The 21,945-nt window shown below is 46.8% G+C and overlaps 1 protein-coding gene and 1 non-coding gene across 2 annotated transcripts in view; one reads left to right on the top strand and one right to left on the bottom strand.

Annotated features, from left to right (window-relative positions):
- The first annotated feature begins 44 nt into the window (after positions 1 to 44).
- The window catches only part of Pomt2 (protein O-mannosyltransferase 2), a 41,074-nt gene continuing 19,173 nt past the window's right edge, over positions 45 to 21,945 (top strand). Inside the window, exons 1-8 of the mRNA XM_051149711.1 lie at positions 45 to 508; positions 10,585 to 10,669; positions 12,171 to 12,275; positions 13,824 to 13,932; positions 16,211 to 16,319; positions 18,153 to 18,312; positions 19,796 to 19,902; positions 21,275 to 21,357. Of these exons, the coding sequence (XP_051005668.1) occupies positions 45 to 508; positions 10,585 to 10,669; positions 12,171 to 12,275; positions 13,824 to 13,932; positions 16,211 to 16,319; positions 18,153 to 18,312; positions 19,796 to 19,902; positions 21,275 to 21,357 (1,222 nt within the window). The remainder of the gene's footprint in view (positions 509 to 10,584; positions 10,670 to 12,170; positions 12,276 to 13,823; positions 13,933 to 16,210; positions 16,320 to 18,152; positions 18,313 to 19,795; positions 19,903 to 21,274; positions 21,358 to 21,945) is intronic.
- Positions 6,255 to 6,385, bottom strand: LOC127197366 (small nucleolar RNA SNORA17). Its single transcript, XR_007831661.1, has one exon. It is a non-coding gene; the product is annotated as a small nucleolar RNA SNORA17 (small nucleolar RNA).

Genomic DNA, 21,945 nt, shown 5'->3' with positions numbered 1-21,945 from the left:
CCGTCCCGGGTCTCTCTGTCCTTAGCGTCCCTCCGCCTCCCGCAATGCTCTACGCCTCAGGCCGCTTCTTAGCGGCCCGGGCGGCCACTACACTTCCCGCCCCGCCCAGAGCCCGAGGCCTGGCTCTCCGCGGCAAGAGAAGGGAACTACAAGTCCCAGGGCACCTCGAGACGCCCTCCTATGACTCCTTGACGGTGCAGCGGGCAAGACCCAACGCGCCTCTGGTCAGGAGGGTGATCCTTAGGAAGGGGAGGATGCCGCCGGCCATAGGCGGCGGCCTAGCGGGTTCCGAGCTACGCCCGCGGAGGGGCCGCTGCGCGCCGCAGGCTGCCAGGGTCGTGGGTCGGGACGTGGTTCCCAAAGTTGCAGCACAGAGCCTTAAACTTAAACGGCCTGCTTGGAGCTCGCGGAGCTTCGAGGCGGCAGGCCGGTGGGCCACGCTGGCTGTGGTGACGCTGCTGTCCTTTGCCACTCGCTTTCACCGGCTGGACCAGCCGGCGCACATCTGGTAAGTGGCGGGCACCATGGCAACCGAGAAGGAGGGACGCTACCCTCTGATTGGCCTGAGGGCACGAAGGGGGCGGGATTCACCGGAGGCGCGACGGGCCCGTGATGGTTCAGAAACTAGTTTTGTTTTGTTTTTCTTTTTTGGGGGAGCGTGGGGTAAGAAGGGAAGTGACAGTACTTCCCTGTAGGTCCAATCTCTGAGAAGAATAGGTTTGCTCTGGTCAGGGCTAGTGAGACTCAGGTTTTGCAAGAGCGGTTCTCATGTTTTCTAGGCTACCTGGCTTTCAAAGGGTGACATTCAGCGCTGCTTTGAAATTTCACAAGAAAGAAGTAAATTCATAATACATAATTTGAAACCTGATTTCCAAAGAAAAAAAAATTCCTAAAAGAGACTTTAATCCTATAGAGTAAGGACAGATTCTGGGCAACACGTCTGGTGTTGTCCTGTGAGAATTATTTTTTTAGGTTTTGTATGATACAGATGCGGGGTTGAGACTTGGTTAAATTCCATTTGCTAAGGCCATTCCTTCTTTAACTGGAAGGAATGTTATTTCACCAAACAGAAACTTAGTGTAGAAAGTGTCACAGGTGGAATTTATTGACCAAAAAGCAAACACTAGAACACACTCACAGGAGGGCCACTCTTCTTGGAAATCAACAGATAGCTGTGTTTCATGACTGCTGGGGGATATAACCACCGGGGGTAGATTCAGGACTTTCTCGCAGGAAGTAGAATGAATGTCAGCATCGTTAGAGTTAGGTTGCCTCAGCCCCTGTCAAGTCCCATTGGACAACACAACATGCTCATAGAGATAGCTGCACCCACAATGGGTTGCCTATGGGCCAAGGAATTGTGTTCTGGGGAGACATTGCCATATATTGCTCAGGTTTTCTTGTTGCAAGCACAGCCCTAAGAAATGGCCCAGGTCAAACGCAGTCAGGGCATATGAAGCACACTCTTGGCATATGTGTGAATGTACAAGGTATTGATGGGGGACCTCCTCTCCCAACGGGCTTTATTAGCCGTCAGTCATGTCCTGCCTTGGCCTCTAGCAGAGTTGTTAGCATACAGCTCTATTAGTTACTCTGATTAGTATGGCTATAGAGGCAGAGACCAAATCTGTTCAGTTTGTCTCATACTGTACTTAATTATGGCTCCCGTCAACGGGACGCCCAGCAGCAGGATGATGCCAGCCTTTGCTGTTTACCTACTTCAACTGTGTCCCTTGGGTCCTGGATTCAGCCTCCTATGAATAGGTTCTGGTGAGGGACCAGCAAGTCTTATTTGAGACAGCATGAGTATAGTCTAAGGACAGTCTACTATTATGACTTGTGGCATAGCAGTTTAGATTGGTTCTGATCTTTGGTATCATTGCCAATAATTACAATGCTTCATTAAAACAGTGCACCTCCTATGTCTAATGGAGAGCTATTCTGTGACCCATTCCTTATATACCAACATATTAGCTGAAGAGATGCAGGTTTGGTTAAGCCCCCTATGCTGTATTATTTAGTATTGAAGCCTCAGTGACTGTACGGGCATAACTAAGGTTCCTAGTACTTTAGAGAGGCGTATGTAGTACTTTATGGCGTATCAGTGAGATAAACAGGAAGTTGTCTTTTCTGTGCATTAGCACACATAGCAGGGAGCTGCTTTTTGGGGGAGTTGGTGCTGATGCCATCAGCCACATCAGGGTAATGACGACTATGCATGTCCATCCACATGAGTGTTTCCGTTGCATTACCACTAACATAAGTTACCACATAAGTCAGCTGCCACTTACCCTGGGGGCCCATCTGAATCTTGCCTGGCTCTGGGGTTAGACTTAGGGGACAAAGAGAGGACTGATGTTTCCATTCACTGTACATCTCCAGAGCTCTAATGTTCTTCTTCCTCAGGGTTGTTGCTTCCTACAGCTCTGCCCATGATGGTAGTGTGTCCCATGCCAGTTTCTATTCGCCTTTTCTCCCATTGTACCCTGTTTATAGCTAGACTCCCCCCCCCCCAATGGGCACTGTAGAAAACTCCCAGAGAACTATTATATCTTCTTTCTGACACAGGCAGGCATTGTGTGGAGACTTGTACTCAGCCAAGTGTCTTTGTGTTTATCCTGTAGGCCATTTGACTCCAGTAAGACAAGAGATGAACTAGAATTAACTTTGAGTATAGTCACCTTCTCGGCTGATGTAGGACATCTGTAAGAAGAAAGACATACCATGGTCATGGAAAAATGAGTTTTCCTAAGCAGTTCTACTCCTTTTTCCTGATCATTACCCAGTTGGTAGTCAAGAGGAAATGAATTTTTGGGAGGTGGGTGGGGATGGAGGGGATGACTACATTAGGACCAGACTGCTTTTCTCAAGTGTGTTGACCAGGAGAAGGTGATGGAGGTAGAGTCAGAAATCCTTCTGAGGAAACTGTTCAATGCTTGACATTATCAGTTGCCTGTGGATGATGGGAGCATGGACTATTTATTACCTTGACTGTTAGATGACCATTGTGACAAAAATTGTATCACTGTCAGACTAGATGGCTTGGAAAGCTGACAAAATGGGATTAATTGTAAGGACTACAATGGTTTGCTTCTTTCTTTCTTTCTTTCTTTTTTCCCAGACAGGGTTTCTCTGTGTAGCCTTGGCTGCCCTAGACTCACTTTGTAGACCAGGCTGGCCTCGAACTCACAGCAATCCTCCTGCCTCTGCCTCCTGAGTGCTGGGATTAAAGGTGTGCGCTACCACACCTGGCTGACCCAATGGTTTATCCTGAATCACTGAGCCAGAGCTACAACCTTTCTGTAACCTGAGAAGGTAACAGCAGCAGTGAGGTACTGTTGAGAAACGTCAGCTGGGGAACAGAGTCCTGGTGTGTCTAATTTCTTAGGAGCAGGCTGTCAATGCCCTGTGCAATGTAGTTTTCTTACTACTCAAAGCGAGTAGGCCAGCTTTTGGTAGGAGGCTGGTATACCATGATGGCTTCTGCTTCAGAGACCTATGGCCTTTTAAATTTTGTGCCCAGTCAGTTCATGATACCGCATGTGTTTCCACACTTGGAGCAATACAAGGCAGGCAGGACAGTGTAGGCTTGATTAGGAACTGTATGATGGGAATCTTCCTGAGTAATCCAGACTGCTCCCTCTGTGGGCAGACAGTCTCCACCTTCCTGAGAGCATCTTGAGCCTCTCAGTGTCCCTCACCATCTGTGACAAGTGGTGGTGACATGGGTGAGGGAGAGATCCCCCCTCCCCGCACCCCGCAACCCTTTACTACCTACAACAGGCAGATTTTGCCTCAAGGCTGTCAGATAAAAGAGCAGGCCCTGCACCCCACTTGGACAGCAAAGTGAAGAGTATGTCATACTCTTCAACGCTGACTGCAGTCAGCAAGCCAGAGTTGTTGTCCTAGGGTTACTGTTGCTGTGATAAAATGACCAAACCAGCTTGGAGTGTAAAGGGTTTATGTGGCTTACACTTTCATATCACTGTTCATCATCAAAGGAAATCAGACTAGGAACTCAAACAGTGCAGGAACTTCCAGGCAGGAGCTGATGCCCAGCTCACCCGTGGAGGGCTGCTGCTTACTGGCTTGCTTCTCATGGCTTTCTCAGCCTCCTTTCTTATAGAAGCCAGAATCACCAGCCCAGGGATGGCACCACTCACAATGGGCTGGGCCTTCTCCTATTAATCGCTAATGAAGAGATATCCTACAATCTTGCCTACAACCTGATCTTATGGAAGCATTTTATTTTATTTTATTTTTAAACTTTTTATTGGTTCTTTGTGAATTTCACATCATGCACCCCAATCCCACTCATCTTCCCCCTCCCCTTGTACCTGCCCTCTACCCTTGCAACCTACCCTACAACAGAGGGGAAAAAATCTTGTTGTGGTGTTGTAGAATATTTATTAATTCTAGAGGGCTTTTCTAAGACCCAGCTGGCTCCCAAATAATTACCCGCCAATCTTGGTACTGTCTGGCCTGGATCTCCTCCATAAGGCCACGTCCTTTCTCTCTATCTTCCTTCCCCCTTTCTTCTTTGTCTCCCTTGCCTCATGGTCCCTGCATAAGACCCCTAAGCCTGGCACTGAAGCCCTGCCTGCTTCTTTTCTGCCCAGTTACAGGCTGTCCAGCCTTTTAAATTAACCAATCAGAGATAATTGGGGAACAAAGTCTACACAGCAAAGAGCATGCACTTGACTGCAACCAGATCTTGGGGGTCAGAATTTATCGTCTGAATACACAGAGCACCAGACCAACCCCCAGCATTGTAGAAGCTGTAGTGTGTGAAAGTGTATCCCACAGTACACCCTTTTGTCCACACATCTTTGCTTGCAAATGTTCATGGCAATGATTCATTGGTCTGGTATGAGGCCTCTGGCTTCTGTTACTTTATCACCACTCCTGGATCCTCACTGGTCCTCCTCTCTGATATCCTGTTGTTGCCCAGTCATGGAGATCCAGTTTTGGATCTCTGGGACTGGCCCCTTCATGCACTCCAGCAATTCATCAATGGGGTAGATGTTGGGGTAGGCCAAAATTAAAGCCCTGAGTCTGGGACTGAGAGATATCTGAGCCGGTCATATCATGCTGGCTTTTACACCCTTGGTCCAGCTCACTCCTAACCCCGACATCCAGAGTCAGCCCTACTGTGCTGTCAGGTGAGGCATAGGGCTTCTTCTCCCGAGTGCAGCAGCAGGTGCTGAACAGGGCCAGCTCTCCTGCCCACTGCTGGTGACGAGGGCAAGGGGGTACAGGAGAGGATCCCTCCCTTGCTGACACCACTCAGCAGACAAGAGGCAGGGCTGGCTGTCCCATGCTCACACCCTCAGGCTGCCTCACCCAAACCCCCACATACAGGGTCAGCCCTACTTTGCTGCCCAAGTAGGGTGCAGGGCCTCTCTCCCTTGAGGCCAGATCTGCCTGCTGTAGGTGGTAAGGGGCTAGGGGGTTGCATTTCTCCCTCGCCCATGTCACCACCACTTGTCACAGGTGGTGAGGGGCAAGCAGGGAGGAGGGTATCTCTTCCTCACCTGTGCCACTGCATGGGAGATGAATGGTAGGGACAGCTCTCCCATGCTCATATCCTTGGTGCAGGCTCACAACTCCTGCAATGTGTGGGTTTGTTCTTCCTAGTGCTACAGCTGGCTAGGATGGGGTCAGCTCTCCCTCTCTCATGCCTCCAAGGCCAGCTCTCCCATAATGCCCAGGTGAAGGATGGAGCCAGTTCTGCAAAGCCCTTGGAAATCAACATGTCCCCAGTGGCAGCACAAGCCGAGACCCCACCATGGTCCCAGGTGGCAGCACTGGCTACTCACATCAGGCTGTTCCTTACTACCCTCGAGTCTCCAGCTCTGCCTTTCCTCATGGTGCCCACGTCCTTCTGTTTCTGTTTCTCTTTCACTTCTCCATCACTTACTTGCTCCTTTTAGTGGCACCCAAGCCTCTGGGTATCTAGGGTCATCTCAGGACTGACTGGTCTTGGGAGTGCTATGTCCTGCTCATGAATTATGGTGTTGGCCAGGGGTCACTTTGGGCATGATCCTCCCCTCCAGGTCTATGAGGCGCCAGGCTGGTGGTCATCTCAGGCTTGCTCCGTGTCTGGGCTCCATGGTACTAGTCTTACCAGTCTGGTTGTCTAGGGCTTGCTCCCATGTGAAGGTTGTCTGTATTGGCCTCACTCCTGCCTGGGATCATGGTCCCCAGGTGGGGTTCTTCTAGTCTCCTGCTTGCTCCTCGCTTTTTTTTCAGGGAGTGTTAGGCTACTGATCATTCAGATGTTCATAGGCCAGAACACTGAACATAGACATAGCCTCTCTCCCTTCTGCCACCACTGACACACATGTGACACAGTAGTCACACCTGCAAGGCCTCTAGGGGCAGGGGAAGCATTTTCTTAGTTGAGGTTCCCTCTCAGATGACTTTAGCTTGTGTCAAGTTGACATAAAACTATCCAGCACAATGTTCTGTAGGGCAAATGGCTTCTGCTACCCTGTGAGTAGCAACAGCTTTTTGCTTAGCTTAACCCTCAGAGAACCAGGTACTGGCATTGTAAGGAACGTCAGTGAGTCATGGGCCCCAGGGAGTGGCATAGGAAGTAGTTTTTCCCAAAGGGGGCACCTGCTGCTTTATGTAGAATGAGAAGCCTCCTGGGCCAGGCTGACTGTCTCCTTGACTACACCCTGTTGAGCCTCCTTTTGTTAGTTTTAAAGTCTGTGATAACCTATTCCAAGATGGAACTGGGCGGCCAGAGAGCCCTGAGGCTTTTGTGGGCAAGGCACTCTTTTAACAAGAGGTGAATAACTGGCTTTTTAAAAGTGTGTACTTAGTACCTGTGTTCAGCAGGTGGCACTGTTATTCTGGTGACTAGCTTCTTAGTATTCTAGCAGTCCTTAATGGGTGTATGTTTGCCTGTGTACTTCTGTGGTGTGTGTGTTTGTGTGTGTGTGTGTGTGTGTGTGTGTGTGTGTGTGTGTGTGTTGTATATAGAGGTTGATACCGAATGTCTTTGTCTCCCCATCATTTTTTAGGAGAGGGGCTCTCTGAATCTGGAGCTGGCTGGCTAATGGGGTCCAGGGATCCTCTTGTTTTTGCATACTCAGTGCTGGGATAGTGGACACTCTACCACACCTAGTTTTTTACATGGTTTTTGGGAATCCACACTCAGGTCCTCGTGCTTACAAAACTCTTTGCCATCTCCCTAGCTCTGCCATTAAGTCTTTAAAGCTGAATTCCCTTTCCTTTTCAGAGATTTATTTCTCTTGGACCATGAGGAGGGAACAGGGCTACCTCTCTGCACACAGCAGTTCTTGAATAGCATAATCTTCTTTGATATTTTTTATTTTCTTTTTATTCCTGGTTTTTAGATACAAGGCTTCTCTGTGTAGCCCTGGCTGTCTTGGAACTTGCTTTGTAGACTAGGATAACCTCAAATTCACAGAGATCCGCCTGCTTCTGCCTATGGTAAAGTGCTGAGATTACAAGCATGCACCACCACTGCCCTGCTTGATATTTTTTGAGATCAATACAAGCTATACATTGAGCAGGGGTACACAAAAATAGTACACTGAAATGGCCCCATTATTCCTATCCACAAGGTCCTTTAACTACTGAGAACTTGGCTCAGACCCTATCAGTTAAATTTGGCCTCTTTTCCTCCTTGAATTAATGAGTTTACTATATCTGGTACCATCAGAGTCATTTTATGAGGGGTGGGAAGTACTGACTAGAGAGTCAGAAAACTTGCTATTTACCTCCTGTCCCACTTTGCACCACTCCCTCCCCAGGTCTTCCCTCTGTCCAGTGAGCCCTTGGGCTTAGAGGCTCTTTGTCTTTAGCTCTGTGCATACTGCAGCCCTTAGTGCTTTTGGTCATCCCTGTATTCCCTTCCCTGCCCCCCATAGGTCTGGGTAGAGGAGACAGGGGCCGCTATGCAAGAGAGCTCTGAGTTTGAGTCCCTTCCCTCCGTGGAGTTCTCTAACATACTAAGATGAATGTGTACGGTTCTCAGTCGGCTTGGGGACATGTGACCTTCCTCTTTAAAGCAACTGAGGATAACGGTGGAGAGGGAGTCATCAGGGCATGCGGGACTTCCAGCCAGTAAACAAGGCACATGTCCTTTCAGTGGCTTTTGTTTGGTTTGGTTTGGTTTTTTGAGACAAGGCCTTGGTAGGCAGACCAGATAGTCCTCAGACTTTTTAGCCATCCTCCTGTCTTAGCCTTTTGAGTGTTGACCTTAACAATGTTTGTCTTGTTTGTTTGTTTTCATTTTTGCTCTCTCTTTCTTTCTTTGTTTCTTTCTTTCTTTCTTAAGACAGGGTTTCTCTGTGCATCCTTGGCTGTCCTGGACTTGCTTTATAGACCAGGCTGGCCTCAAACTCATAGAGATCCGCCTGCCTCTGCTTTGCTGGGCCTGGGATCACAGGCGTGCACCATCATACCCAGCTTAATTAACTTTTTTCAATGCTGTGACCAAATGCCTGACAGGACCAACTTCAGGGAAGAGAGATTTATTTCACACAGTCCATCATGGTGACTGGAGTGGCTCACTCTGTGGTGGTAGGAGGCTGAGATAAAGCTCCTCACAGCTTGGGGGCCAGGGAGCAGAGCACTAAACCAAACCCAGAAACTGATAGTAAAGGGACCAGCTACGCCCCACATTCCAATTTTCATAGTCTCCCAAACACCACCACCAGCTTTTCAAACATGTGAGCCTAGGAGGGACATTTCACATCTAACTTCTAACAAGAGTGTTTTCACTTTAGTGAGCTGGCAGTGTTGAATAGCAGGGTACTGATGGGCTGGGAGTATAGATTAATGGCAGAGCACTTGTTTGCTGTGCATCCGGCCAGGGTTTCATCTCCCAACAGTGCAGGGGTTGGGGAATAAAGGAATGACTAGCAGAATAGAAGGGTCTTTACTGCTGCCCATGTCTTCATTAAGCTTAGTAAGTAGAACAGAAGAGAAAATTGCTATTCTTGTTGCCCACTGCTTCACTTGGGTAAGAACACTTACCACCAGGACGTCTTTGTTTGTATTTGTATCTAACTCAGTTCTTGAGGGCCCTCATCTCTTCTTGTTCAGAAAGCCAGGTATGTCAACAACCTATGCTTGCTCACATTGACAGGGGCTCAGATGTGTTTTAGCTTGTTTGCAAACTAAGAATTTAACCTGTTCCTGTTTTATGGGTGCCAGAAGAGAAAGTTCTAAATCAATGACAAAATTTGTTTCTCATGGCACAGCAAGGCCTAAGTACAGACGAGTCAGGCTCTTCCATTCTTGGCATACTCTTCACGTCTGTAAGAGCCTGAGAGAGCCATGGAGAACTGCCTTTCCTGACACAAGTAGTAAAATTCAAGAAGAAATGTGTATGTTACTACTGATTTTATTTGAAACTTTTGAAGTAAAAATTGCATGTCCCTTTGTTGTTCTGTTTCCAGTAGACTTCAAGACTAACAGAAAATGTTGGGAAAGTTCAGTGTCCACACCTGTGATAGAATTTCTAAGTCTACAAAGTTCCTTTCCATGTGGTATCTGAGTAGAACACTTAACAGCTCCCTGGGAGGGGCATGAAGAGCCTGGTGTTTTCTGTCACGACATTAGTAGCTGATGGAGCTGCGAATGGCTCTTCTTTGTGGTCTGTTTTGTTTACTCCAGCCTGAAGTAAATTCTCTCTTTAACATCACTGTGTTTCTGTTCGTACCTCATTGTATCCATGGCTGAGGCAGTAGCTTTAGTCTCCTGCCCATCTACCAGGCCCAGTGAATTTAAAATAATGAAAAAGAACAATCTTTGGGAAAGCGTGCATCTGTGGTGGGGAAGTGGTGACTGTTCGTGGAGGCTGACCTGGGCATGGTCACTAGAGAGCAACCTTTCTTTTGAGCTACAGAAAGAAAATATCAAACAACCCGGCTCTCCTGGATGGTGTAGCTGCCTTGTAAACCCTTCATGCTTGAAAAAGCCAATGCGGTTGTGTGGCAGAACAGGACTTTACGTTGGCTTGGAAAGTTAAGTACTAGATTCACATATATACTTGCAGAATACCATGGGATAGGCATGGGGCTTAGAAATGCTCGTAGTGAGGAATTTTGGCTTTTGTAGACAGCTGGTCATCATGACAGATCAGTCAGATCAGAGTCAGTGGGCTGATGGGCAGCGTCTGGCTCTGCTGGAATAATCTTGCATTAAAGTTCTAGCCAGTAGCCTGACAGTGCAGCAATGTGCATTCTAAGAGCAAAGGGTGGTCTCAGAGTGAGAAGTTACCAGACTGGGAAAAATTGCTTTACAGAAACCTTTTCGTGTTATAGGAAAAATTCTGCTGCTTCAAACAAATTGATAGGAACTCAAGATACAGAAGAAGAATAAATTTAACCTAAGTTATGGTAACCAGTGGGTAAATATTTGTTAACCTTTTTCATTATAGAAATCTAGGCTGATAGCCAGCTTAAAAGCTTTTTCTCAAACCACTATGCCAAAAATCTTGTTTTTAAGCCATCTTGCATATTACGTGCTTGTAACTCATGACCTTTGGTTTTAATTGTAACTTTAACTATGGTTTATTAAAACTTTATTCTTTTTCTTTAGTTGGGATGAGACTCACTTTGGAAAAATGGGAAGCTACTATATTAACCGCACTTTTTTCTTTGATGTGCATCCACCTCTGGGAAAGGTAAGCAGTGTGGTAACTGACAATCTCTTATCTGGGCAGATGGCTTCTAAGAACTCAGGTGAAGTGTTAGGGTTGGACTCAGTTCTTAGACTTCATAATTTCCACAGAATTCTACTTTATAGAAAAACGTTAGTGTTCTTAGGGTTCTCTGGGCTCAGAAATGGAGAAGAGCATCCTATCAACTGATGGATAGACAAACAAATATGGTCTATTCTTACATTGGACCATTATTCACCCATCTAGAAGACTGATGTTCTGATACGAGACGTTTTCTTCTCAGGATGATGCAATGTTCTAGAGTGACATAGTAGTGATGAGTGTACAACCTTGTAGATATTTTAAAACCACTTTTAAAATCATTAATTTTATGTTATGCAAACTTTTCCTCAATTTTGTAAAAGAAAACAGAAGTATAAAATACTACATAAACTCTAAAAAGTAAACTTTTCCTTTCTCAATTATTAATACACATATTGACCTGTTCTAACATTTTTAGTTAGAATTTCTACCACTTAAAATTTTACTCTTAACAACTTTCTCTGAGAAGAAGAATGGATTGGTATTAGTATTTACAAAAGCCTTTCTTCCTAACTGAAGACTCAGATCCTCAGATCTTGGGGTTCAGGCCTAGGTAGGGGGAGTTGAGGATAGCAGTCTGTGTCATGTTGGCCCAAGAAAGCATGAGTGCTTAGGCTAGGGTCTGGGGACACACAGATTCCTACAGGCAAGGGGAGGGCGTGTAGAGAGGTAGGACGTGTAGCCCATTTAGTTCTGAGCCCAGGAAAGGGTAGAAAAACTATGCTTTTTCCTGTTGGCTTTTTAACAACAGAGACAAGCAGTGTGTTTGGACCAATCTGTATTGCACAAGGGGAATCCCTCTCCCTCTCCCTCTCCCTCTCCCTCTCCCTCTCCCTCTCCCTCTCCCTCCCCCTCTCCCTCTCCCTCTCCCTCCCCCTTTCTCCTCCCCCTCTCTCCCTCTCTCTCTGGGGAAATGCCTCTGTCTTTGCATTCTCTTTGTCATTACTGTCCCTTATCCCTAGCTAGCTCCTTGGCCACTGTCCTCCCCTTAGTTGTGATTTGGAGCCTCATTTCCTTTCAGTAGAAGGCCAGCCTCCCAAGAGTTAGAGTCTGCCTAGGACCTTCCCCTGAGAGCTGTCATGTTTCATTTCATAATAGAAGAAAGAAAGGAAGCTGCATGTGAGAGCCCCTCAGTGACCCTGCACTTCAAATTATGGAGTGTTTTTCTCCCTAAATGTTCAGTCTGCACTATTCCTAAGAACTTTGCTGTGGCACAAGAGAGGGTTTGTTTCAAGCAATACACTCTTTAGACAAAAGATTCTTTACACAGCAGCAGCAGCTGTAGGACAAAACGTCACACTGGCACTTCTATGGCCAGTTGCCAAGGGAAACTGAAGGCTATGTGTGCAGCTGGAGAGAACAGGGGACAGAGGGATCTGTTGTTCCAAACATTTCATCTTTTTGTTCATTCCTCTCTCCTCAGATGCTGATCGGTCTCGCTGGCTACCTGAGTGGATACGATGGCACCTTTTTGTTCCAGAAGCCTGGGGACAGATACGAGCACCATAGCTACATGGGAATGCGAGGAGTAAGGCTCCTTGCTTTCTATAGGCTGACTAACCCTGGGGCCACACCCATGCAGAGATGTTCTAATTGGAAGCAGCAAGTGTAGATGAAGGGACTTCTGGGGACTGGGGAGAGAAAAATGATTTACCCACCCCTAAAGTAGAAGTCTGGAAGAGAGCTAGGAAGGAAGGAAAGAAGGGGAGGCCATAGGTAGCATGGAGGTTGATGAGGAGCGGAGCTCACTGCAACCTGCCAGCCCATGCATGGGTTGCAGTGCTTCTGCCAGCCTTTCCTTCAGATTATGGCATCTCCACACTATCTCCAGAGTCCTACTTCATTCCTCACAAACAAAGGAAGTAGGGCCCTTAGAATCTCATGCTCAGGGAGGCTGCATGCCTGTTCCAGCCCCTCTGTTCCCTGATTCCCAGCATCAGATTAATGGAACATGGCAGAACCTAAACACCCCACTCCCTGGGATCAACCTAATGAGCCTTCAGCTTGGGGTTCTTAGACCAGTTTGCTTTCATAAGTCAGATTAGATGGTTGTGTGCTTGCTTCCTGGGGCTAATCATCAGATGGTCTGTACAGTTCTGCATCCCATAATTAGACAGGGAGTGAGCGCCCTGCCCCTCATTTCATACTCTCAAGTGATTTTTTTTTTTCTTTTTTGAGACAGGGTCTCACTATGGAGACCAGGCTGGCTTTAAACTCACAGAGATCTGCCTGGCTTTGTCTCTTAAGTGCTTAGTATTAAAGGCCTGTGTCACCACCCAGATCCCTCAAGAAATTCTCTTCACCCTAATGACCCTTGAATACTAGAGACTATACATAATACTCACCATGGACTTGCTGTGCAAGTTGAAAAGGGCACTTAGTTTCATCCATTCTCTTCCCACTAGGGCACATTACTTCTTGTTTGCAAAAGTGATGACCCAAAGGGAAGAATTTCCTATTACCCTGGGCTTGTCTGTTGACTACTGATAGGTAGGCTAAGGAGATGGAAGAAGGCTGTTGGGGGAGAAAAAAAGGAGAATCAATACCCCAAATCCTCTAGCTCTTGAAGTGACAGGTAGTTATCTTTCCCAAATAAAAATGCACCCTGTAGATTCAGGGTAGCTCCTGGTATCCCCAAAGCAAAGAACTAGGGGAAATATTATAAGAATAACAGTAGAAATCTCAAAAATATTAAGATGCCTTAAAGACATCTACCTCAGCTTGTACCCATGGTGTTATGGTAGACACTAATGTTGGTCAGGTGATTACTCCTCAGCCTGAGCCTGTGAGGTAGGAGCTCCAGCTTTTCCTATTGCACTGATGGGGCTGAGAGAGGAGACAGCTGGCAGTGGTGGGCTGCCCTGCTCCTTCCTATAATGGCACTGATTTCTAGCTGGTGCATGGGTCAAGATTCTGAGAGGCATACCCACCGCTTCCTGTGATTCTTCACTGTGACACTACCCTGTTATACTCCATGTGGTTTCAAGTCACCTAGACCATGCCTTTGTCAGGGTCCTCCACCTTAGACCCTAATATAGCGGGTCAGCTGCTTATATGACAGCTCTTCCTCCCACAGTTCTGTGCTTTCCTGGGTTCCTGGCTGATCCCCTTCGCCTACCTCACTGTGCTGGATCTGTCCAAGTCCTTCCCCGCTGCACTGCTCACCGCTGCCCTTCTTACCTTTGGTAAGTTGTCTTATCTCATGGGTTTTGGGAAATGGACTGTCACACCATACAGGTGGTTGGAAATCAATACATTCGAGTGTCACATCGGTATGTCCAATTCTTAATTAACTTTATGATTGGGTAAGACATATTGCTACTAGTAACGCTTAAATAATAGTAGTAGCAGCAGCAGCAGCGGCAGCAGCATGCGCACACGCGTGTGTGTAGCATGAAGTTGACAGTGATCTTCCTCAGTTGCTCTCTACTTTATTTATTGGAACACAAGCAGAGGTTACCAACTCCAGTGAGTCTTGTTAACCACTTTCCCCTGAGGATCCCCTGTCTCTATCTCCTATGTGCTGGGATGACACGTGGGTGCCATGCCTGCCTGGCTTTTTGTGGGTTCTGGGGATCCAACCTCCAGTCTTCATGCTTGCACGACAAGTATTCTTCCAGTGAGCGTGTCTCCCCAGTCCTTTTATATTCTTTCCATGAGGCATGAGTAGTCCTAAACATAGGTCTCTTTAAGTTATTTATATTTGCATGTTTGTAAGTATCTATAATTAATGGGTAATTTTGCTTCTCATGGGTTAATGTTCCATTTAGCTTTCATTTCCTAAGTTTATTACAACTGATGGAAAGGCAGAGCAGATGCCCAGAAGGAGCTGTGAAGCAGGAGATAGCAATAGAGCTTAAGTATTCTCTCTGGCGCCTCACGTGGATAAACAAGGGCTAAGTGTAGCAGTTAGTCCTGTCGCTAGCTGTATTCTTCTGAAAACAAATTCATGACCTTGCGGTACTTGACATGCAAAGAAGTCCAGACCAATTTAGGTGGGTATTTTAGGGCCTTGTTGAGACAGGTTGTTTTATGTTGATGGATATATGACAGTGCTATAGGGTTCCCTGTCGTGAACTAGGGGCTTTCCCCCTTGTATCTAATTTCTTCTCTTCAGTTATTCATAATACCTTCATTTTCTATTCAATACCTTTTCTCTAGGCACCTATCCTAGACCAGGTCACTTTGTGAGGCCTCAGAAAATACACTGATGAGATGCTATTCTCATGAAATATACCCATAGAAGGGCAGACAAATAAGCCAGTATATTATTAAGTCTGCAATAAAGCATGCTACTTTTCGTTTAACATTTAAACTATTTCCGTTGTGTGTAATGGAGGGAGATCATGCACACACGGCACACCTATGGGAGTCAGAGGACAACTTATGGGAACTGATTCTTTCCTTTCACCGTGTGGGTACTGGGGATCACACTTAGGTCATCAGGTATGGTGGCAAGCACCCCCTCTTGCTGAGCCATTTCACTGGCCTTGTAATAGATCATCTCAAGCAGTTCATGCCAGGTTAGACATACGCAGAGTGGGCGTAGATGAATGGGGATCAATGCTGTTTTAGATAGGGTAAGCAGTAAAGAACTCCCCAAGAAGGCGGTGGGAGGGAAGACTATTCAGGCAGGAGAACAGCCTGTGTGGGAATCCTGGTACAGTGCTTGATAGAGTTGAGGAACAACAGGACCTGGCACAGTGAGCAGAGAAGGTTGGAGTTGGGTTTGGATAGATACGGAGGCCATGCAGGATTTGGCAGCTGTCCTGAAAAATTGTTAATTTGAGTGAGATGAGAAGACATTGGAGGGTTTGAGCAGGAATATAACTTAAGCTTTTTAAAAAAAATTTTTTTATTTTATGTATATGAGTGCTTTGTTTTCATGCACACCAAAAAAGGAAATCATATTCTATTATAGATGGTTGTGAGCCATTTGGGATGGTTGTGGCTGCTGGGAATTGAACTCAGGACCTCTGGAAGAACAGCCAATGCTCTTAACCGCTCCAACCCTACGACTTAAACTTAAAAAAAATAATTGATCTGGCGCCTATGTAGGGAGTCAACCCCCAATTAAGATGTCATATAAAATAAGACTCTCCTATACATTTGTAGTTTGCAACTGTATCAGCTTTGGATTCTTTTTGATGGTAGAAATGAAGAAATGGCCTCGGCTGCTCTGAGTGAATGACACGGCCCCTTTAGGATTAAGGTAGCATCTATCCCAATCCAAACTCTATCGGTAGCATAGGTCTGCTTCTTATCACTGGGCTCCACTAACAATGGTATGCACAATAATGATAATGTGCCCCAAGCTGAGTCCTTATCCTTGCTGATAATCTGGTGATGATCCATGGCCACCTAGTCAAGACTGCCAGACTGTTTCATGCTGTTAGAGTGATTTTGGTTTTCAGAGATCTCTCTCATCACTCTGCATTTGATCAGCAAGCTCATGTTTTTCAGACACAGGATGCCTGACTCTGTCCCAGTACATCCTCCTTGACCCCATCCTGATGTTCTTCATCATGGCTGCCGTGCTGAGCATGGTCAAGTACAACTCCTGCGCTGACAGGTCAGAAGTACCATCTCGGGTGGCATTGGGGTGGGGATCAGAAGCCATGGTGGCCCTAGAAGTTTGACTGTGGCCAGGCCAGGGGCAGAGCTACAGGACTTGCATTCAAACTGAGTTTAAAAGGATCATACTTTACACTTTTCATTTCTTTCTTTCTTTCTTTCTTTTTTGCTTTTAGATAATGAAAAATAAATTTTAAAATGTTTTTTCTAGTAGAGGCTTTTAGTTTTGCTTTTCACAGGCTGAGAAATTGTCAATTGTCAAGAGGTGTTTTGATGTTAAAGTAGGCATGCACTTGATGGAAGCTTGTGGGTATCCTGAAGGAGTCCTGAGGCTGCCTACGCACTACCCCGTACAAGCTGCCCCTCAGCACCAGTGCTCCTCCAAGGAGCTCTGGGATATCGCGCCCTTCACATCTTCCATCCTGGAGGGGAAGACACCAGGCTAGATGCTGCCTCAACCTACTTGTCTCCCTGCCTCAAGGCTTATATCCAATGCTGACCTAATATGAAATTTCCACACAAGCCAAAAGGAGCCCCCCAGCCCTGCTCAGTTCGGTTCTAAAGCTAGTCTGGATTTTGGTCTACTTCCAGAAATCTTCTGTTTTTCAGGATCTTTCTCCTGCCTCTGAGGGAGTAGAATAAATAGGTCATTGTGTGTATTCAATATACTGTGTTTAAAGTTCAAAAAAGCTGGTATATCCTAGGCTGTCCTAGAAAGCAATGTATTCTTAACCTACAAAAAGCTAGTCTGGGTGCTCAGTGGTTAAGAGCACTGACTGCTCTTCCATGAGTTCAATTCCCAGCAACCACATGGTGGCTTATAACCATCTATAATGTGATGTGATGCCCTCTTCTGGCCTGTGGGTGTATATGCAGGCAGAGCATTATGTATACATAATAATAAATAAATCTTTAAAAAAAAAGCTAGTCCACTCTCTCTCCCCAGCCAGTGACTCCCTTCTCGGTTTTGTGTTATTTTCTGCTTCTTCCACATCGATTTCTACCTACCTTCCTTCCTTCCTTCCTTCCTTCCTTCTTTTTTTTTCTTTTTTTCAGCGGTATTGAGCCAAGCCCTCATGTTTGGTAAGCCTCCACTACTGAGCTACATCTCCAGACCCATCTTTCATTTTGTGAATACATACTTTGTGCCAGGTGCCCTACCAGGACAGAAGGGCAGAGGAACAGAGATGCTGGCTTTGAGCTAGTCATTCTGCCAGGGGAAGTGCCAGATCCTCAGGAAAGCGGCTGTGGTGTACTGGGTGCTGCTAGTACATAGCCCATAAGGAGCATCAGCATTGCAGCTGCTTGACTGGCTTGAGCTGTGCGTCCTCAATTGAAAGCTACATTGCTTAGACTCTCTGTGCCTCAATTTCCTTATGTGTAAAAAGAGGATAATGAGCTCTGGCTTACCGGGGGTGATGAGAATCAAAGGATTGGGTACAATACTTGGAATGGTGCCTGATATGTAATGAGCATTCAGTGATTGCTGGCTTTGGTACGCCCAGAGGTGACACAAAGGATAAGTCCCTTTATGTCTACCTGACTTAGTGCTAGTGAAGAATAAACCCTTATATAGGAGGCCCTAGGCTTAGCCAGGGACAGCATGGAACCTCCTCCCACAGCAACATGCTGCTTCTCTCACACTGACTTGCCTGTAGTTTGAGGGCCTTCACAGAGCACAACCTCCCTGAAGCTATGCCATGGTTCCCTGGGCTTGAGAACCCTTGAGGCTTAGGGTGCAGCGTAGCCCTTCTAGGTGCGGTCCTACTGCTGCTCTTGATTTCCAATTTGGGTCTAGCTGCCAACTGAACTCTGTTTTACTGGTTTCCAGGCCCTTCTCTGCCCCCTGGTGGTTCTGGCTCTGCCTGACTGGCATTAGTCTTGCTGGTGCTTTAGGGGTCAAGTTTGTTGGCCTTTTTGTCATCGTGCAAGTGGGATTGAACACCATTTCAGACCTTTGGCACCTGCTTGGAGACCTCAGTCTTTCACTGGTGAGAACTCAAGTGCTTGTGGGAATGTCTTTGTTTCACAGTGCTGCTCCCCAGCTGCCTTTCTCTGCTTCTGTCATAGGTGGGGGAGTGACTGTGCCCTGTGCTCTGTGTTGTGGTCCATGGCCAGACTGGACAGACACAGCTTTTCTCTATAGTCAGCAGGACTGCAGGGAGTGGGCCTGGCTGAGGAGCTGCAGTGGTATAAATGGAGTAACAACCTTGTAATTCTCTTTGTGGTTGCTCCCCCACCACCTCCCTTACATTTCTTTTATGTTACCCAGCCAGCCAGAGGAGTCTGTTCAGCCGGATTTATGCCAAGTCCACTGAGGGCACAAGAGCTTAGGTCAAATGAATGGGATGACTCTGAATTTCTAAATTCACAATTTCTTTTCTTGACCCAGGGTTTCAGTATTTGGAAGTCAGTTAAACACTGCTAGGTGGTGGTGGTGGTGGTGGTTGTTACTACATTAGCAGTCAAGGGCTGATTTAGTGCTAGACCCTGTACAAAATGATTGCTTTTATTATCTCATTAAAGTCCTATGTGGTGGGTGGTCATTGATTTTACAAACGAGGAATTTAAAACCCAGAATGATAACTTTCACAGGTATTACAGGGACATCTATGCAGTAAGAGGGACATCTAGGACTCAGGCTTGGGTTAGGCAAGCCCCTAGGCTCAACTACTAAATTCCCAACATGTTTTTCCATTCAGAAAATATATAGACACCATTTACCAAGTGCAGAATGTTGAGAATGTGTGGATGACTACAGTGTGATCCCTGCCCTCTAGAACCCATGAGGGGTCTGTAGGAAAGGAGGAGAAAGGAAGAGAGGGCCTATTACAGTTCTACTTTGACAGAAGATAGAGGCACTGGCCTAAGCTTAGGTGCTCCAGGGAGACCTATGAGAAAGTTGAGGTTAAAGCCAGAAACATACGATAAGGGCCTGGCATAGACAGTATAGGGAGCCTTCAGTATGTGGGAAACTTCAGTGAGTTCAGTGGGCTAGAGGCCACTGCTGAACCACAGCCTCACCTTGTACGTGGTCATGGAGTGCAGTGCCTGGAAGGGCAGCAGAGATCTGGCCTATGTTATCCCTCTGCAGTGCGTGTGCGTGCGTGCGTGTGCGTGCGTGTGTGTGCGCGTGTGTGTGTGTGCGTGCGTGTGTGTGTGTGCGTGTGTGCGCGCGTGTGTGTGTGTGTGCGCGTGCGTGTGTGTGCGCGTGTGTGTGCGTGTGTGTGTGCGTGCGTGTGTGTGTGCGTGAGTGTGTGTGTGCGCGCGCGCGTGTGTGTGTGCGTGTGTGTGTGCGTGTGTGTGTGTGTGCGTGCGCGTGTGTGTGTGTGTGTGCGTGTGTGTGTGTGTGTACGTTGGAAGGTAGTATAGAAAGGCTTAGGGTTTCCACCTATTATTCTTTCCAGTGTGACTCATACTGTAAGTATAATGAAGTCTCATATGCCCACTACCTGACATGGCTTCTGCTTGCAGGTCACTGTGGGGAAGCACCTAACTGCTCGAATCCTGTGCCTCATAGTGCTGCCTTTGGTGCTCTATGTGACCTTTTTTGCTGTTCATGTCATGGTGCTGAATAAAAGGTACAGCCAGAACCTCTGCATCCTCCTGCTTCTATTCTCTCTGGAGCTAAGCCTATGTGCAGGCCATGTGATTTCCTAGGCCCGAGGTTAAGAAGAAGGGGGTGGGCTGGGGAGTCTCTCCTGCTCCCTGTGTTCTCTCTTCTGCATAGCCAAAGACTCAGGAAGCCCAGCACCCAAATTTGAAGGAAACAGAGAATTCCCTAATGGCCTAAAGGCCCCTAATCTCCAATCAGAGGCCTTTCAGTTGAGTGAGGATGGACACAGGGTTGCAGTGGGCCTAGAGGTACTGATAAACAAGGACATCAACTGCAACAGGTCATTTAATGAGGTAATACTAAGTGCCAAGAACTGAGCCTAGCATTGTGTGTAATCTCAACTAGCTATTGTTGGTGAGTTCTTTTGTCTTTCTTGTTTTTCCAAGACAGAGTTTCTTTGTGTAGCCCTGGCTGTCCTGGACTCACTCTGTAGACCAGGCTGGTTCCAGAGTACTGGGATTAAAGGTTCCAGAGTACTGGGATTAAAGGAGTGTACCATCATGCCCGCCCAAATGTGTAGCCCAGGCTAGCCTCAAACTTTTGATTCTTCTGCCTCCTCCTCCTTCAGCTGGCCTGTGCCACTACAACTGGCTCTTTTGGCTTTTTAAAAATCTCCTATTTATAAATGAAGAATTAAGGCTAAGTAGGGTTTGGAGCATTGCCGAAGTCATTCAGCTAGTAAGTGGCTGATGTAAAAGTTAGACTAGTTTCTCCAACTCCATCATCCATGTTTGTTTCATGAAACTACCCTAACATTCAGATTTTCGTTTCCTTTTAAATTAACTCAGAGCTTCTGAAAAATGGCAGCTTTCTTTCTTTGGTTGGTTTTATTTTGTTTTATGAGACAAGATTTATCTGTCTAGCCCTGGCTGTCCTGGAACTGGCTCTGTAGACCAGACTGGCTGGTCTTAAGCTCAGAGATCTGCCTGCCTATGCTGGGGTTAAGGCTACTCCCACTGCCTATGCTGGGGTTAAGGCTACTCCCACTGCCTATGCTGGGATTAAGGCTACTCCCACTGCCTATGCTGGGGTTAAGGCTACTCCCACTGCCTATGCTGGGATTAAGGCTACTCCCACTGCCTATGCTGGGGTTAAGGCTACTCCCACTGCCTGGCTGGAGACGTCCCCCACTCCGCCCTCATCGCTCTTTCTTCTTCTTTCTTTCTTTTTGTTTTTTGAGACAGGGTTTCTTGGTGTGTCCCTGGCTGTCCTGGACTCACTCCGTAGACCAGGCTGGCCTTGAACTCACAGAGATCCACCTGTCTCTGCCTTCCAAGTGCTGCCCGGCTGCTTTTACTCTCTTAACTGACTCTCTTCTGCCTCTCCTTTCCCCCCAGTGGTCCTGGTGATGGCTTCTTCAGTTCTGCCTTTCAAGCTCGGCTTTCAGGGAACAGCCTTCACAATGCTTCTATCCCCGAACGTGAGTGTGCTGGGCACAGGGGTTTCCTGGGAGTTGAATTTAAAAAGGCAAGTCTGAAACTCGGGGTCTTGTTTTGTTTGTTTGGTTTTGCCTATATATAGCAGAGTGGGAGAAAACCCAACATTACTGTACAAATCAGTTATCAAAGCCAGCTCTGTAAGAAGGCCATTCTGAGAGAATCTGATGACAGAGCAAGCAGGGACTTCTAGGGGCAGTTGAAGGCTGCCACCAGGGTTCTGATAGTCTTATGCATATACATAGGCATAGATTCACAGACAGTAATTAGCAGGTATTCACCCTCCAAGGGATATTCGGCTATGAAGGACCTCCATTCCTGTGTTAAGTACATAAAAGAGAAATACAGAGCTAGGCTTAGTGACACATAACATCCCAGTGGAGGCAGGCAGTCTCTGTGAGTTTGAGGCCAGCCTAGTGTACATAGCAAGTTCCAGGACAGCCAGAACTACATAGACCCTGTCTCAAAAAATAAAACAACAACAACAAAAACAAAGATAAATGGGGGTGGAATACAGTACTGGGGATTGAGATATGTGGCGAGACTGTGCTAGGAAGCAGTTGAGGGCTCCC

This window comes from Acomys russatus, chromosome 1 (assembly GCF_903995435.1).
Source record: "Acomys russatus chromosome 1, mAcoRus1.1, whole genome shotgun sequence".
Lineage (NCBI taxonomy): Eukaryota > Metazoa > Chordata > Mammalia > Rodentia > Muridae > Acomys > Acomys russatus.
This window is presented reverse-complemented; position numbering and strand designations above follow the sequence as displayed.